This window comes from Pan paniscus, chromosome 5, assembly GCF_029289425.2.
Source record: "Pan paniscus chromosome 5, NHGRI_mPanPan1-v2.0_pri, whole genome shotgun sequence".
NCBI classification, from domain to species: Eukaryota; Metazoa; Chordata; class Mammalia; order Primates; family Hominidae; genus Pan; species Pan paniscus.
Window position 1 is genome coordinate 107,551,173 of NC_073254.2, and position 18,037 is coordinate 107,569,209.

Consider the following 18,037-nt stretch of genomic DNA (forward strand, 5'->3'; position numbering starts at 1 on the left):
TGTTAAGGATTGCTGCTGCTTTCTCTAACCAGAGTTGTAAGGAAAACTAGGCACACATGAAAGAAAGACATTAAATGAATATTTTTTTCCTCCAAGACTGAGGATAATTCAGAGTGAGAAAGTAAAAATTAGTTCAGAGTAAGACTGTAAATAGCTGCTTGGTCATTAATTGAGCTGGGATAACAAACCCAGGTAAACCCTGCTGCAAAGTTAATGGGAAATAACTAAGTATATGCTGACACTATAAAGTATAATAGCAAGGCCCTTCTTTGAGTGTTTGCTTTCTAATTCACTGAAAAACTTTATTCTCTAAAATCATATACTCTAGGAAAACTTGCTGCTTGAAATTACATCAGTAAGAATGAAACACCCTACTTTTGCTTGGGGGGATCTACATCATTTTCATACAAAGAAGCAGCCTCAATTAAGGGGCTCCTGAATACAACATTCCACATCTATGGTAACTTTGTAGTTTTCAAGAAACAGGATCCTGAGACTGTTCTACAGTTCCTATTGGATACATATAGTCCTGCTTTGAGTTTATCAAACACTGCTTCCTTTAAATTTCACCTAATCCCATCCTTCCCTAAAATTCTATAAATTTATCTTTTTTGTTTCCTGAGATACCTCTGGTGTTCAGTTTCCCTCATTGGAATGTGTTTTAGGTGGTTCTTGCAGTGCTATAAAGAAATACCTGAGCCTGAGTAATGCATAAGAAAATAGGTTTAATTGGCTCATGATTCTGCAGCCTGTACAGGAAACACAGTGCTGGCATATGCTTCTGGGTAGGCCTCAGGTAGCTTTTACTCATGGTGGAAGGCGAAGTGGGAGCAGGCACATCACATGGCCAGAGCAGGAGAGAGAGAGAAAGAGAGAGACTTTTAAAACACCAGATCACCTGTGAACTCAGAGTAAGAGCTCACTTATCACCAAGGCGATGGCCCAAGCCATTCTTGAGGGTTCTGTCCTCATGATCCAGAGCTCCCACCAGGCCCCACCTCCAACATTGAGGATTACAATTCAACATCAGATCTGGGCAGGGACAAATACCCACTTTATATCAGAAGGCATCAGTAAGCTCAACTTTGTCAGACTATAGTTTGACAGGTTTGTCCTGTTGGTATTGGGCTAACTGGGTTAGGACAAAGAGGCATGAAAATCTAGTTAAGGTTGATGCCAATGAAGTATAATAGTCTTTTGAGGCAATGAAAATGTATAAGAAAAGTAGGATTGAACAGCATGATGTTATGTGAACCAGAAATGCCACAAAAATGGCTCAGCAGCATTTGACCAACCACTTTAATTGAGATCTCTCTCTCTGTGTGTGTGTGTGTGTGCGTGCGTGTGCGTGTGTGTGCATGTGTGTGTGTGTAAAATGAGCTTCCTCACCAGAAGGAATGATAGTTCCTAGTTGATTCTACCACCTAGGACAGGAAAAAACAAAACCTCTTGTTGCCAGAAATTAAAACGCTTCAAAAAGCTAGTGCAGGCCAGGTGTGGTGGTTCACACCTGTAATCCCAGAACTTTGGGGGGCTGAGGTGGGAGGATTGTTTTAGGTGGAGAGTTCGAGAACTAGCCTGGGCAACAAAGTGAGACGCCCCCACCCACAATCTCTACAAGAAGAAAAAAAGACAAAAAAAAAAAAAAGTAAAAACAGCTGGTGCAGACTTGAAAACAGAGGCAGGCTTACAAGGGCCTTTTGGAACAAATTGAGCATTTAGAAATTATACTTAATTGATGTAAGCTGACACTATAATGATAGTCCAAAATGGGACAAGATAAACCATACAAAGCAGTAGCTGTAAAACAAAGGAAGGACTATATGATATAATATTTTTAATTTTTAAAATTAATTTCACGTACATATATGAATATTCTGTTTAAATGTATGCATAAGTACATACACAGTAGAGAACTGAATAATTCTACTAGTGGAAACTGTATCAAATTACAGTAAGGGAAGATTAGCACCAGTGAGCACACTTACTACCAGGTAGAGGAAAAGTCCAACACTATTACAAAATGAGATTAATCAAATGTCTGCCTCTACAAAGTCAACTCTGGTCTCCTGGGAGCCCCTCCCAATATTAATATGATGCTAATAAGGCATGCAAAATGTTCCAACAATGTTAACAGACCAGATATATCTATATGTATATTTAACAAGACATTGGTATATAACCAACCCTCTAAAAGGACAATTTTGGGGAAAGAACATGCTGCAGAAGGTGTGGGCTGCTGGGCAGCTCAGAATCTTGCATCCCTATTCCTGTAAGTGCTGAGGTATTTTCATATTATTTTAAACCAATCCACATATCTTGAACATCATTTATTTCACCAATGAATTATTTCTAATATCAATTATGATAGCTAATTAACATCCCCTAGTGAAAGTGGAGATTATAGTGGTTAAAATGCCTGTTGATACATCTAATTTTTTTTTGTTTTTTTGAGATGAAGTCTCGCTGTGTCGCCCAGGCTGGAGTGCAGGGGCGCGATCTCGGCTCACTGCAATCTCCCGGGTTCAAGTGATTCTCCCGCTTCGGCCTCCTGAGTAGCTGGGATTACCGGTGCGCGCCACCACGCCCGGCTGATTTTTTGTATTTTTAGTAAAGACGGGGTTTCGCCATATTGGCCAGGCTGGTCTCGAACTCCTGACCTTAGGTGATCCATCTGCCTCGACTTCCCAAAGTGCTGGGATTACAGGCGTGAGCCACCACGCCCGGCCGATACATCTGATTTTTTAAAGGCCGTTTTGTTGTGCGAAGATCATTAGTTAGAATGCCTGGCTGGGTAAATACAACCGATGACAATGCTGACGATATGGAACAGGCACAAGACTTGTGAACGATATGTAGCATAAATTATAACTTATCTAGAACACAAGGTAACAGTGGAAGATAATGAGCTAGATGGAAGTTACAAATGTTGCCGCAAGTAGTTTCTGTTACTTTACGAGTTCTGGGAGCTTCTCTAACAGCTTTGACAGGAGTGAATCCCCAAGGCTAAACCCAAATCCTTATTTGCCGCCTACTCACGCCTTTGTGAGGACTACGATTCCCAGACGGCAACGCTCCCTTCACTCAACTTCCTTAGCCGGCGGGGAGCCGCAGTTTACAGATCTACCTCCCCAACCGAATTTCACACACCTGTCACCTAGGACGCGGCCGGGAAGGCCTCCCTTCGATCCGCGTTCTCCCCATTTTGGGGTGTAGCTTGGATTCCTGAGCCCAGTTTTAGCGCGTGGCCGACCGGGAGGCCGGCGAGGCGCTCTAGGCCGAGCGGCTTCGTCTCTATGACCACAAGGGGCGGTCCCCGGTGTCCTGCGCGGGGGCGCGGAGGGGGCGGGCGTCAGTTCCGCGCGGGGCCGTCGGGGAACCATGGCTGCCCCAAGAGGTGAGAACTGGGTCTGCTGGGAGTGGGGAGTCCGCGGGGGGCGGCGGCGGGCGAGCATCTGCGCTGGTCAGCCCCTGTCGGGCAGCGGAGCACCCTGGTTGCCCAGTGCCTCTGGGGCCTGGCTGAGGCGTCAGGAGTTTGCGTGGAGCCGCTCCCGGCAGTCAGGGCAGCCTGCCTCCCGCTGCGGCTGCAGTCTCCGCGGCTGACTCCGCGCTGGGCAGGTCGGCAGTCAGAGACCGCACTGACCTCCACTAGCTGGGAGTGGGTGGGAACCGAATTCTGACAGGCCGGGGCTGCGGCGGACCCGGAGAGAGGCCAGGGCGTGGGTCCGGGGCTGGACCGCATTACCCAGCGAGGCAGGACAGTTCTTGACCCTGGCCCCGCGGCTCCGGTCTCCTCTGCGCCTCCTGCCCTGTGGATGCTCAGAGGCTTAAAGGCAGGCTCCGGGCGCAGATCCCATGCGGCGGCTGGGCCATGCAACAACCTCTAAAGACATCACTGGGGCGTCAAAACAGCACTGAAATCGTAACGAAAGGAAGATAACAGTCGTTAACAGTTCCCACCTGTATGCTGTGTGTAATTATAGAGAATGCTGTATGCAGTTAGAAGGAACACTCTGCTATTTGGGGTGGAAGCTGAGATCCACCTCCCTCCTCCTGAGGGATGGCACATTCGGGTGAAGGCGTATTTGTTGACTAATTGACATTTAAGGAGGGCGAGTCTAATTGACTCCGCACCACTTTTTGCTGAGCAGTGTGTGTAAGTTGGGACCAGAGGTGGATTCTTTGACTGTGGTGCATTAACTAGGAGAAGTTGGGCAACACCCGGATTCTTGCTCCACCCTTCCTCCATAGAGCACTTGGCTTCACCCTTGAATAAATATTGAACGAATACATAAGGAATATCTTCTTGCGTGGGTTCCAAGTTATTTTCCCTGTTGCGGGGTCCATGTTTATCATCAGGCCCTGCCCAGGGGCATTGTCTTTAGTTGCATATGCTTCTCTTCTGTCTTCTCTCTGTTGCATTTCAAATAAGTCCAATCTTAAAAGCCTTTTTTTGTAGCAACACAGGAAATAAAGGAAAAAGAAATAGAATTGTTTTGATAACTAAAATGGAATGGGGATAGCAAAATTGATCCGAACGAAACCTTATAAATTACAGAAGTCAAATCATTACTTGAAATAGCTGCAACAATGTAAAGGTTTAGGCTTATTGCCAATACATATTTGTTGAGCCTTGATTGTAATCCTAACAAAACTACAGTTTCCATAGTTTCCGAATATCCACAAAGGATTTATCTGGGACTTACCGAATTTCTAAGTTCTTAGGTTTTACAAATAATGTCCCCATAAACTATAGTAAAACATAACCGAAAAAAAACATTTTAAACTGTAAGTTTCTTTTGGGGGACATTTCCACACAAACACTATGTGGGAGCTAATAGAATTTCGTGAGAAGCAGGGAACAATGCAGGGTTAAGATGTGGCTGCCAGTTGAGTTGTGGGCTAGGTTTATAGTTACTGGCATTGGGTGTGATTTGAATTATTTGCCCAATTTGAAGTGATTACATATGGACTTTTGCTGTTACCCTGAAATAATTGAAATTGCTAATAACTGAAGTTTTATACTGGAGAATTTGTGAATGGAGTGAGCAAGAAATAGTTTGGTCTGATGTTAAACTGCCAGAGAAAATCGTACTTAAAAACATTTAGTATTTAAAAGTTGAAATACGTTTAAAACTGGTATTCCATGTCAAAGCCCAATCTGTTTTGCACATACCTAAACTTATTTGATTACCCTTCCACTTAGATCAGTAGTTATTTTCAAGAATATAATATATATTCCCATATAATCACTATGCAAAAAGGTATTTTTTCAAGTTAATGACAATATTATAAGTCAGAATATGTTTGTAGGCTATCAATATTTGGTTTAGTGTTTAAATATTCACTTTGTTGTTTTTGGAATCAGGAACCTGTACAATAGCTAAAATAAAGTACTTTTTAGTTTATCAGCCCTAACTTCTCTTATTTATGAAAGTGTTGATAATCTAGGACATGAGATGGCAAACTTTTCCTGTGAAGGGCTGGATAGTCTCTTGTCATAACTACTCAGATCTGCTGTTGTAGGGGAAAAAAAGTAGCCTGGATAATTTAGAAACAAATGAGCATGGCTATGTTCTAATAAAACTATTCATGGACACTAAAATTTGAATTTCCTGCAATTTTCACGTATCACAAGATGTTATTACATTTTTTATCAACCATTTAAAAATGTAAAACAATCGTGAGTTCACAGGCCTCATGTAAACTGGCGACATATATAGTTTGTTCACCCTTTATCTAGAAGATGGGAAGTGCCTTCTCTTCTACTGATTAAAGGTTATTGCTGTATATTTTTGAAGTCATATTTTTTCCCTTGTGTAGGAAAGTTTTAGAACAAAGGAAGTATTATAGTGATCTCCTTCACTTCCTTTTATATAAACACTGATTTTTGGCTCCTCAGATCTTTTGGAAAGAAAGTTTAAGCAGTTAAAAACTATTTCTTCTGTTTTACTTTTTATTTAAAACCTGATATGGTTTTTAAAAATTGCCTACAATTCAGAAAATATTCATTAATGCACTCGGGAAAATATTTATATTGAAGAACCTGTTTCCTTGTAAGTTCCAACCATACTGTATCTAAAGATAATCTGTTTGAAACTCCTGTTTTATTTCCCTATGAAAACCATCTTTGAATTGTGATTAGGCTCCCAAAGCAGTGAACAAAATCTTACTTAGCATATAATGTAGTTAAAGTAGCAGGCTGGAGTCACCTGGTGTCCTTCTGGTTCTTAACCTGGAGTTGTCAAAGTATGGCTCTGGAAAGCCTAAAATATTTGTTTCTGGCCCTTTACAGAAAAATTTGCTGATCCCTGTTTAACCTTGAGCCTAAAGATTTGAATGGAGGTGAAGGGGAACTGGGGGACAATAGGTGGGAGGTGGGTAAGGAAAGTAGAAATAGTTTGATCCTTGGGTGATGGCAGTACCCGAGCAGGTCTGGGAATAAGGAAGTATGAGGGAGACTTGGTACCCACTGCTTATGGTTTTACCAAAGGTCTTGGACAGGCTCTGGTGCCTGAGAGATGGCTGCTGCTCAGATATACTTGCAGGCAATTCTTAAATTAAGTGTTTATATGTTTCCTGCGTTTCTAGTTTTATAGAGGTGTGTTCTTAATATTCTTTTCCTGTGTTATGAATTATTGTTTTGTATAATGCAATGAAATGAGTGGCTAGTTGTAAGTTCTTATTGTGAAAAAGTTTTATATTAAGCCCCACTCATTTCTCAATTATTATTTTCTTTCTGCTGCCTTTAAATCTAGAATATACATTGCTGCAGTTGGTTTCATGCTTTGCATCCACAAGTTTGTAATCATAAAAATATTTAAAATATGTGCTGGGGCCAGGCGTGGTGGCTAATGCCTGTAATCCCAGCACTTTGGGAGGCCGAGGTGGGTGGATCACCTGAGGTCAGGAGTTCGAGACCAGCCTGGCCAACATGGTGAAACCTCTTCCCTACTAAAAATACAAAAATTAGCTGGGTCTACGTAGTGGCGGGTGCCTGTAATCCCAGCTGCTCAGGAAGCTAAGGCAGGAGAATTGCTTGAACCCGGGAGGTGGAGTTTGCAGTGAGCTGAGATCACGTCAAGATCATGCCACTGCACTCCAGCCTGGGTGACAGAGTGAGACCCTGTCCTAAAATATATGTCTGGCACGGTGGCTCACACCTGTAATTCCAGCACTTCAGGAGGCGTAGGTGGGCGGATCACTTGAGGTCAGGAGTTAGAGACCAGCCTGGCCAACATGGGGAAACCCCATCTCTACTAAAAATGCAAAAAATTACCTGGCTGTGGTAGTGCACGCCTGTAGTCCCGGGAGGCTGAGGCACGAGAATCGCTTGAACCTGGGAGGTGGAGGTTGCAGTGAGCTGAGATCGCGCCACTGTATTCCAACCTGGGGGACAGAGTGAGACCTTGTCTCCAAAAAAACCCACCACCACCACCACCAATATATGTATAATGTAATTTATAACATCCTGAACTAGAATCAGTACTCTACATAGTCTTGCAATTGGGGCACTCCCTAGGAACAAAACTTATGCCTAATTGGCTGATGTTTAAAGTCAGCTGTGGTGTGTGTGTGTGTGTTTGTGTGTATGTGTGTTTGTGTGTGTGTGTGCATGCTCATGTAATTGGCAAACATTGTTTTGAAAAAAATTTTTAAACATGAGTTTTAGAAAATATTTTGTGCTTGGAATTGGAAAGTATTTTTAGGCTATAACTAGTTTATTAACTTATATATACATATATTGTCTACTAAGTAATGTCTTTGTTGCACGTATTTTCCAGACAATGTCACTTTATTATTCAAGTTATACTGCTTGGCAGTGATGACCCTGATGGCTGCAGTCTATACCATAGCTTTAAGATACACAAGGACATCAGACAAAGAACTCTACTTTTCAACCACAGCCGTGTGTATCACAGAAGTTATAAAGTTATTGCTAAGTGTGGGAATTTTAGCTAAGTGAGTATAAATACTTATAGTGTGTTAAATTATTTTTCTACCTGGTGAGGGTATTTGTTAGAAAATTCAAGCTACATCTTTATATGTTTAATTGCTCTGAGTCAGTGTTTCTCAACTAGGGGTGATTTTGCCCCCCAGAAGATTTTTTTAGTTGTCACAACTTGAGAGATGCTACTGGCATCTAGTGGGTGGAGACCAAGGATGCTGCTAAACATCCTGCAATCCCCATGACAGCCTCACAACAAAGATTTATCCAGCCCCAAATGTCAGTACTGCTGAGGTTGAAGAACGCTGCTGTAGAATAGAAGTTGGCAAACTATGTCCCATGGGCCAAATCCAGCTTGCTCCCTGGTTTTGGTGTAATGGAGACTGACTGGCTTGCAAAGCCTAAAATATTTACTGTTTGGCCCTTACAGAAAACAATTATTGACTTGTGTTTTGGATGAATATAATAATAATAACATTTCTTGAGTGTTTCCTATGTTAAGTGCTAGGCACTGTGCTATGTGTTTTTTGTGTTTTCTCATTTACTTCTTCCACATTTTCAAGGTAAGTACTTTACCCCTGTTTTATTGACGCAGCATCTGAGGTTCCTTAAGATTACACTGTTAATATGTGGCAGCACCGGGCTTTGAATCAGAAACGTCATGCAAGAATTGTTTAGCTAAGGATGTGGTATAAGAGAGGGTTAAGAATTAGGGGCATTGGAGGAGATAGACCTAATTTTAATCCTAGACTGAGATTGTGGCTGCATACACACTTGTAACCTCTTTAAGCTTCAGTTTGTTCATTTTTTTAATTTGAGAAAATAATATGGGGTGCTGAAAATTAAATAAAATCTAATAGGTAAATTACCAGGGGAAAGATTTATGAGATGGGGACCTATAGGAGTCATTGGGGCAGTTAAGAAGTCATACAGGTTTCAAGATGTGTGTTGGTGAGTGAAGGGAAGCAGGGAGGAATAGTGTTGTATGTAGGCTTTTATGTAGAAAGAGACATTACATTTAAATATTGAAATGTTACAAGACATTGTGATTGCTTCAGCTTCAGCAATGTGTGATGAGACAGTTGATAATGCAACTGCAAGCATGGCTATCATTTTGGGAAAGATACCAAGTGAAAGTGTTGAAAATTGGTTCTAGATCTTGAAAAGGCTTATACTAATCCACTTGAAGTAGTTCAAATATGAAAAATATGTGTTACAAATAAAGTTTCAGTGCCACACAAAAAAAAACAGCACTCGAATACAAAATTTTCTTTTTTTCTTCTCAGCGAGGCAGTTTTCCTTCTATAGAAGGGTGTGCCCTCACAGATGGAGCAATGGTGAGCGCACACCTGGACAAGGGAGGAAAAGGGGACTTATTCCTGATGCACGTGGCCTCTACCGATCTGTCGTTCCCCTAATGGCTAGGGTTAGACTGCACAGGCTAAACTAATTCCAATTGGCTAATTTAAAGAGAGTGATGGGATGAATGGTTTGGCGGGAAAAATGGTTATGGCAGAGCAGGAAATTGGAATGAGTCAGGGTGGAGAATGAGCAGGTAATCAGAATGGGTCAGGCTGGAGAGGGTAATCAGAAAAGGTTGCTTTACGAGGAAGTTAAATTTAAAAGTAGAAGGCAAAGAATTGAACATACTGACATACTGATTCTTCGAAGAGAAATTCAGAACTCATATCTAACAATCCCCTCCTCTTGCATTTTCCTTACACCTCTTTCTCTTCAAACTTCTTTAACATGCCTTGGCTTAGTTCTGCTCAATTTTCCGAAAGAAGAAGCTTCTCTGGATAAGGTGGAGGATAGTTAAGGGAGGTTTTAGTAAGTGCCATTTCTATGAGCACTTACTCTGCACCAACCCACAGATGCATGGTATGACACAGCACCCGACAAGAATAAGTACACCCATTACAGCTGTGAGGGAAGTAAGAATTGAGGCTGTTATTCCTTTCCATTTACCGAACCACTTTTCTAGCCATCCTGTAAAGGGGTCATTTACCCCTGAGTTGCTGGCTAACTCATTGGACAGAGCAGTCAGACCTTGCAATGCCTTTGTTATACTTCCATTAGGGGCAGTGTTGTTTGGGATGAAGGTACAACATTCAGTTTTAATCATGATGCAAACTCCTCCTCTTTCTGCTAATATCATGTCTAAGGCTATCCTATTTTCCCAAGCCATCTGGCAGTTAGTCCCTAATTGCTCAGCTATTCCTTTAACAGCATCTCTAGTGTAGTTAATAAATTGCTGTTGGTTATAATAGATGTAGTTTATCCAATCTATGTTTTTATTAATTGTGACCCACCAAAATATTGACTCAAATCCTGCAGCTATTTGATTTCGGGCTTTAAATTGATCTGGTATTCCCCATGGGACTCCAGTTGCATCTAAATAGACATGAGAGTTGAATGACCTATAAGGAGCTTCTCTCGCTTTATGATGTCTTATTTTTCCTTCCTCTGGTTGATGAAATGCCAGAGTAAAAGGGATAGCCAATTGAACTAGAGCATAACTACTGCTCTAGTTATTTGGCAGAGTGTCCAGTAAAGGTCCTCCATAATATCACCATACATCCGCTCAGGGATGAATAAGGGCAGATTGACGGGTCACCTCTTGGAAGTGCCTAACTTCACTGCATCCTGTTAAGTCTCCAAGAAATGCCAAATTTTTCCCCTTGTCGTTAGAGACACGAGGTAAAATTGGTTTTGGAAGATGGAGGCTGGATGGCCCTTGGGGGCTGACCTGCAGGGTGCTGGACTTCAGGAAATAGCAGAGAAAGAGCTTAGCACAATTTGTTATTCCAGGCGGTAGAATCTTGAAAAAGCTACCATGCACTCCATGTCCACTTGATTTGAGGACCATCCCAGTGGAAAGGTAACAACCTGGGCCTCTGGCCTACCGTGCACACAAGTGTAACAGTTACTTTTGTTTAAAGTGTGAATGGAATATTTAATACATTTTAACCAGGCATTTACATCTTTATACCGTTTCAATAGCTATGGTTTGCCTTAGGTCTCCTATTTCTACTACTGAGACCTTGCTTTTGTCATTTGGCATGAGGCGAGGCATAGTTTTATTTCATAGGTTTGTGAAAGGGGCAGTTGTAGGAGGTAGAGCAGGGAGAACAAAGCGCATCTTAAAGAAGCCTATAGGGTCCTTTCCAGTGACCTCTGCTCCTAAACCATAGAAACGCTCTAAAGTGGGGTTAGAGTTGCTAGTGGTAGGAATAGTAATGGATATAGGCACTGTGTTAGGAAAGGAAAGGAAAAGATAGATAGACTAAGCTTTTCTTAGCTATAATTTGGTAAGGCTTGATCCGGGAACAATGGTCCACGATTCTGATGATAATGGTGCTTGCTTGACTCGGGTGTGATGTGTCTATCCCCCTTCTGTGGTACAAACCATAGTCTTGGTGGTTAGCAGCACAAGGTAGGGTCCTTCTCAGGCTGGCTTGAGTTTTCCTTCTTTCTGCCCTTTGATGAGGGTGTGATCCCCAGGCTAGTGCCCGTTTACCAGAAATTCTAGGGGTGGTACCTGTGCTAAAAGACTTTTAGTTTTGAGGGAAAGGAAAGTGGAAGATAAACCAAGTATATAATTTATGAGAAACTGATCTTTTGTTTTAAATTTGGGGACACCAGGCTGGGCGCGGTGGCTCACGCCTGTAATCCCAGCACTTTGGGAGGCCGAGGCGGGTGGATCACCTGAGGTCAGGAGTTTCGAGACCAGCCTGGCCAACATGGAGAAACCTTGTCTCTACTAAAAAATACAAAATTAGCCAGGCTTGGTGGCACATGCTGTAATCCCAGCTACTCGGGAGGCTGAGGCAGGAGAATCGCTTGAACCTGGGAGGCAGAGGTTGCGGTGAGCTGAGATCGCGCCATTGCACTCTAGCCTGGGCAACAAGAGCGAAACTCTGACTCAAAAAAAAAAAAAAAAAATTGGGGGACACCAGCAGTGGACTTTATAGTCCTTAGTGCCTTCTTCCTGAGAAACTTCCTTTAGCACCTATTTTTATTAGTTTTTAGACCAAACAAAGCCAAACACCATTTTATATTTGACAATGCTTCCTGTATGATTATACCAGATAAGCTAAATTTCACCTTTATATTAGTGTATTATTAATATTAAACTCAATTTTAATAAAACCCTGTAGACATATTTATCCGATTTTAATGTCTGACCATAAGGTAAGATTTCCATAGACTCTTTTTAACCTTTTATAAAATTTTGTTAAAGAGCAGTTTAGTGTTTTTTAGTGTTTTAAGAAAAACCCATTGTGCTTTTATTTTAATGTCCAGTTCACAGAAAAACTGGATGATACCCCTTTAACTTTAGCCAATGTGGTTACACACAGAATTTCCTTTACAATTAACATTTTAAAACTTGCTTAAACGCTCAAAACAAAATTTTTTTTAACCTTTTAATGTAGGTAAAAATCCACATTCTATGCCTCCTTATTATCCTTTTACCAAAAGTATATTTTACTTTCATTATACACCTTGCACATAAACTGTTTCTTCAATAGTTTTACATTCAGGAGGCCTAATTACTTTTAAATTATACAACATTTCTTGCATAAGTTCCCTTTTATAGCATTTTTCATGACTTTCGCAATCTTCGACAGGCCTCAATTTTCTGATTTACCTGCAAACATCGCTTTCTTTAAATAACCAGTTAATTTATTTTAGGATAATAATTTACCATATAACATTCTTTTTATATAAATTCTGCCCCCCCCTCCTTTTTTTTCCCCCAAGATGATAACCATTCTTTTCCAAAGCAAGCTTCCTTCAGGTCTGTGGACTAGACTGCCTAAGGCCACAAGATTAGAAGTTAGGATAATACATATTACACTGCTAACTTTTAGCAAACTTTACCTTTGTGGAAAACCTTGTAAGTTTGGGATTTCAATTATCCTTTGCTATTAATAAGACTTTCTTTAGTTTAAATTAACTTAGAGTTGGCATAGACCACTCCTTCCTGATTCTGTAAGTACTTTAAGGCTTAGCTGAGTGCAAACACCTTACCAACTATTAGGCAATTTTCCTAACTCTACTTCTATAAGAGTTTCCCTATCACTTACTGAATACCCGTTGTGGCTTTTTCCCTCAGTCACACGGGAGGAACCATCTGTCGTCCTGTCCTGAAGGGAGTTCCTTCTAGGTCTGGTCGGACCTTTATATGGTAATTAATTGAGATTTAGATCCCCTGTTAGGAAACCTGCTGGGTTAAGGGAATTATCAGTGGTTAATGTTAAATCATCTTTTTCTAACAGAATAGCCCCATACTTTAAGATTTTTGAGTTAGTAAGTTACCTTTTTGTCTTAGGATACTTCTGAACTGGTGAGGTGTGCTCACAATGAGGTTTCCTCTAAAAGTTATTTTTCTACTTTCTTCTGTTAGCAAAGCAGTTGCCGGTACACATTGAATGCATTTGGGTCATCTGCGGGTTACTGGGTTAAGGATTTTTGATAGGAAGGCTACGGGTCGTTAGTGATCTCAGTGCTTTCAGGCTGTGCCCTTGTTTACACTGACAACAAGGTGGTATTGGAGTGTTATAGAGTCACGGAGAAGACCTTCAATTATCAATTATAGGTTTTAAATTTACCCTAGCTTTTAAAGGAATAGGGTACACTGTTTTTATTACTTCTCTCTGTCTCTCTCTCTCTCTTTCTCTCTCTCTGACTCTCTGTCTCTTTCTCTTTCTCTCTCTGACTTCCTCTCCCAGTTTCTCTTTCCTCTCTGCTGGTCTTTCCCTGCCTCTGCCAGCCGCTTATGCTGCTGTTCTTCCCTCTCCTCCTTCCCCTAGGGGAGCGATCAGTGGGAGTGGAGTTTAGCCTTTCTTTCCCCCGAGAAGAAGCGAAAGGGGAGTTCTGAATATTTTTCTTACTACTGGAGGTTTGTGTGAGGTTCAGCACCCCACAATGGGGATTTCTCACCTCTTTGAGGTTCAATGTACCCCCATGGGGATTTTTCACCTCTTTTTGAGGTTCAACCCCCCGTAATGGGGATTTCTCAGTTCTTTGAGGTTAAGCCCCTGAAATTAGCGGAAGGCTCAACCCATCAAACCAGGGGTGTCTTCCCTCGCCTGTCCTGGAAGACTCAACCCCTCAAACCAGGGATGTCTTGCCTTGCCTGCCGTGGAAGCCTCAACCCGTCAAACCAGGGATGTCTTGCCTTGCCTGCTGTGGAAGCCTCAACCCCTCAAACCAGGGTGTCTTGACTTGCCTGCCCTGGGAGGTTGACATGTTTCCTCCCTTTCCCCCTCTGAAGGTCCCTTGCACACTTCCCACTCATGTTGTCCTCTCTGGCTGCTCCCCCAAGGGAGAATTAGGCCCTTCTTAGTGTTGGCGTGCTGGTATAAATCCCACAGCAGGATCCGCCCTAAGCCATATGAGGTAGCTGTGGAACTGCAGAGAGGATGCACTCACTCCGTCCAGCAGTAGGACTTGTCACCATCCACACAACAGCACAAGCAGGGTTGTCTGTGATCATTCACGCACACACACATTCAGCCCTCCAGACTTTGACCACCAAGGAAGTACTTTACTGGCTCCCGTGGTTTCTTCTTCATTGGTCTGTGCACAGTCATTGCTGTGGTATGTGAGGATCCTTTACCTCAGGTTGCCAGCCGGTTTGGTTTCTTTCTGTGTTGCTGAGAGCTCGGGTTATTCCTTGCACTGGGCGGGTCCTGACTTCTCACCCCTGAGGACGCCACAAGGGGGCGGGGTGCACCTCCTCACAAGAGAGAACCAGAGACCCCCTCTGGAGGGGAATGTAATCCCAGACGAGCCCCTAAATTGTTATAAAGTTTTGGTGCCACAAAAGAAATAGCACTCAAATATAAAATTTTCTTTTTTTCTTCCCAGCAAGGCAGTTTCCTTCTATAGAAGGGTACGCCCTCACAGTTGGAGCAGTGGTGAGCACACACTTGGACAAGGGAGGAAAAGGGGGTCTTATTCCTGATGCACGTGGCCCCTGCTGCTGTGTCATTCACCTATTGGCTAGGGTTAGACCGCACAGGCTAAACTAATTCTGATTGGCTAATTTAAAGAGAGTAACAGGGTGAGTGGTTTGGCAGGAAAAATGGTTATGGCAGAATAGGAAATCAGAATGAGTCAGGATGGAGAATGAACAGGTAATCTGAATGAATCAGGGTGGAGCAGGTAATTGGAATTAAGGTGGAGCAGGTAATCGGAATGAGTCAGGGTGGAGTAGGTAATCAGAATGAGTCAGAGTGGAGAGGGTAATCGGAAAACGTGCTTTACGAAGAAGTTAAGTTTAAAAGTAGAAGGCAAAGAATTGAACGTACTGACATGCTGATTCTTTGAAGAGAAATTTAGAACTCGTATCTAACAGATGAATAAAATACATGGCCAGACTGTGGGCCATTAAGAGTGATATGAACAGTTAAGAGGAGCAGCAAATCAAAGGGCCTAGAGCTTTATAATGGTCTTTTAGATTTAGTGTTTGCAAAAAAGTAAAATATTTTCCAGGTACTCTGAGTGTTGTCAATTCTTTGTACACATATTAAAATTGGTAATTCAAAAAGAGTAAGTAGATGAAAGGCAAACAGGATGTTATCTAGTCTGTTAAAACACAGGTTGGATGTCAGTGTTTTATTTGCTGTGATGGAGAGGCTTCTAAATATCAGAAAATAATTGTTACAAAAAATGTTATGAGATGATTTGTTATATGCACAGGAAACCAAAGTTGATTCATGTTTGAATTTATATTTGCTTGAAAATTCTTTCCCATTTAATGTTAAAATAATTGTGTAGAGCTAAAAAAATGAAATTAGACTTTTTTCGTTGCTTTCAAATCAGAGAAGACTTTATCATCTCACAGAAAGGATGACAATTTCAGGATATTATGGGAGGCTGTGGAAGAATTATATTAGAAATAACTAAAGGTTTAGAACTTGAACTTTCTCTTCAGAGGAGAAAAATTAAGAAGAACTTAGATCTTGGCCAGGTGTGGTGGCTCACACCTGTAATCCCAGCAGTTTGGAGGCCAAGGTGGGAGGATTTCTTGAGCCCAGGAGTTGGAGACCAGCCTGTCAACATGGTGAGACTCCATCTCTACAAAAAATAAAAAAATTAGCTGGGTGTAGTGGTGTGTGGCTGTAGCCACAGCTACCTGGGAGGCTGAGGTGGGAGGATTGCTTGAGCCTGCGAGGACCTGCAGTGAGCCATGATTGTACCACTGTACTCTAGCCTGGGCAACAGAGCAAAACTCTGTCTCAGAAAAAGAAAAAAAAAAAATTAGAAGAACTTAGATCCTGATGATTAAAATAGTGTATTTCCCCCATATTTCCAGAAAAATACTGCAGAGTTAATGTAAAAATTAGTAACATTTGCTCAATGTTGATTTGAGTTTTCTGGAGAATGAATACAGGGAAAGGAAAAGAAATTACTATTTAAATGGAAAAAACATTAAACTTCATTTAAAACTATGATTAAATGAAGTAAAAGCTTCTTCCTTTTTGCCCATTCTTTACACTGTGATAAAGTACAATAACTTTATAGGGTTGATACAAAGTATTATACTAGAACTTCAATTTTTTTGGAACTGTGCAAAGCTTAATCTCATTATAGAGCAGTCCATTTGGTGGTTTGTTTATTTAGTATGGTCTCTGATGCTGTTTGCTCAGTAATGTTCTTTGCTTAGTGAATAGTCTTGGCTAATTGTTAAAGTAAGTACATATATTATACGGGAGTGGGAGGTGGGGGCAGAAACTTATCGAAGTAGCACCTGAAACCATGTTTTGGTTATAATTAAGGTTCACTTAGATAATAACATACCACTGCCATATTCAAATCTGTGTTTCATTCCTTCCAAACATTGGAAGCAAATAGTCATTCTAAGTTGTTTCAAGGTATTGTTAATAAGATATAATGGGACAGTCAGGTTCATGCATTCATTTATTTAGTTAGAAAATACCTATCAAACCTCAATTATATACTCAACTCTATTCTAGTGTTTTCACTAGAACACTGCAAATTAAAAAGGTGTAGTTCTTCCCTCATGGACTTATAGTCTGTTGGAGAACCAAATATTATAATAAATAATAAATAGGTGATGTTATGAGGGAAAAGTAGAGGGTGCTACAAACATGCATGATAGAGGGCCTGCATTTGGATTAAAGGGTTTCCTCTCTGAGGAAGTTACGTTTAAACCTAGACCTGTCAATTGAGTAGACTTTAGGCAAGAAAAGAGCAGAGAGGAGGCAGAGAACTGCGCGTTTGAAATCCCTGAGGCAGAAAAGTCCTTGACTTTGGTGCTGAGATGAAGCAGGAGAGGTCATCAGGGTATCACAGTAGTAGTATGGACCTGTTAAGGATTTTAGATTTAATCTGAAGTGCATTAGAAAAATCATTGAGTGGAGCCAGGTGCGGTGGCTCACACCTATAATCTCAGCACTTTGGGAGGCTGAGGCAGGTGGATCACTTGAGGTCAGGAGTTCAAGACCATCCTGGCCAACATGGTGAAACCCCATCTCTACTAAAAATACAAAAATTAGCTGGGCGTGGTGGCACATGCCTGTATTCCAGCTACTTGGGAGGCTGAGGCAGGAGAATTGCTTGAACCTGGGAGGCGGAGGTTGTAGTGAGCTGAGATCACACCACTGCACTCCAGCCTGGGTGACAGAGCAAGACTCCGTCTCAAAAGAAAAAAAAGAAAAAGAAAGTCATTAAATGGTTTAAGTGAGGGACTAACATAGAACCCATGTTGAGAGTCACTTTGACCTCTTTGAGAATGAATTGGAAGTAGGGAAACAATAGAGGCAAGAGATAATCAGCTAGGATGACAGCTCAGGTCACGAAGAGAAGTTAATGGATTTGAGTTATGCTCTGGCAGTAGAATCTGTAGGACTTCGTGATGGGTTTGGATAAATAGTAAGTTCTGGTTAATCACAGTAATTATATTCTATAAAGTCACCACCAACACTAAACTAGTGAATACTAAACCCCTGCTCCTAGGGGATATACAGGGTAGTTTCCTGTGAGCAACTGATCACATTTTTGTCAATTAATCAATACAATAACCTTGTTTTGTGTGTGCTTCAATCTAAAGACACT

General features: G+C 41.5%; 1 protein-coding gene across 2 annotated transcripts in view; it reads left to right on the plus strand.

Annotated features, from left to right (window-relative positions):
- Positions 1-2,997: 2,997 nt before the first annotated feature.
- The window catches only part of SLC35A1 (solute carrier family 35 member A1), a 39,881-nt gene continuing 24,841 nt past the window's right edge, over positions 2,998-18,037 (plus strand). The window contains exons 1-2 of one of the 2 annotated variants that reach the window (XR_612549.4): positions 2,998-3,397; positions 7,785-7,962. Coding sequence is in view for 1 of the 2 variants with exons in the window: in XM_003822856.5 (XP_003822904.1) it covers positions 3,382-3,397; positions 7,785-7,962 (194 nt within the window). In the remaining variant the exon portion in view is untranslated. The remainder of the gene's footprint in view (positions 3,398-7,784; positions 7,963-18,037) is intronic. The other variant, XM_003822856.5, reaches the window with a different exon arrangement.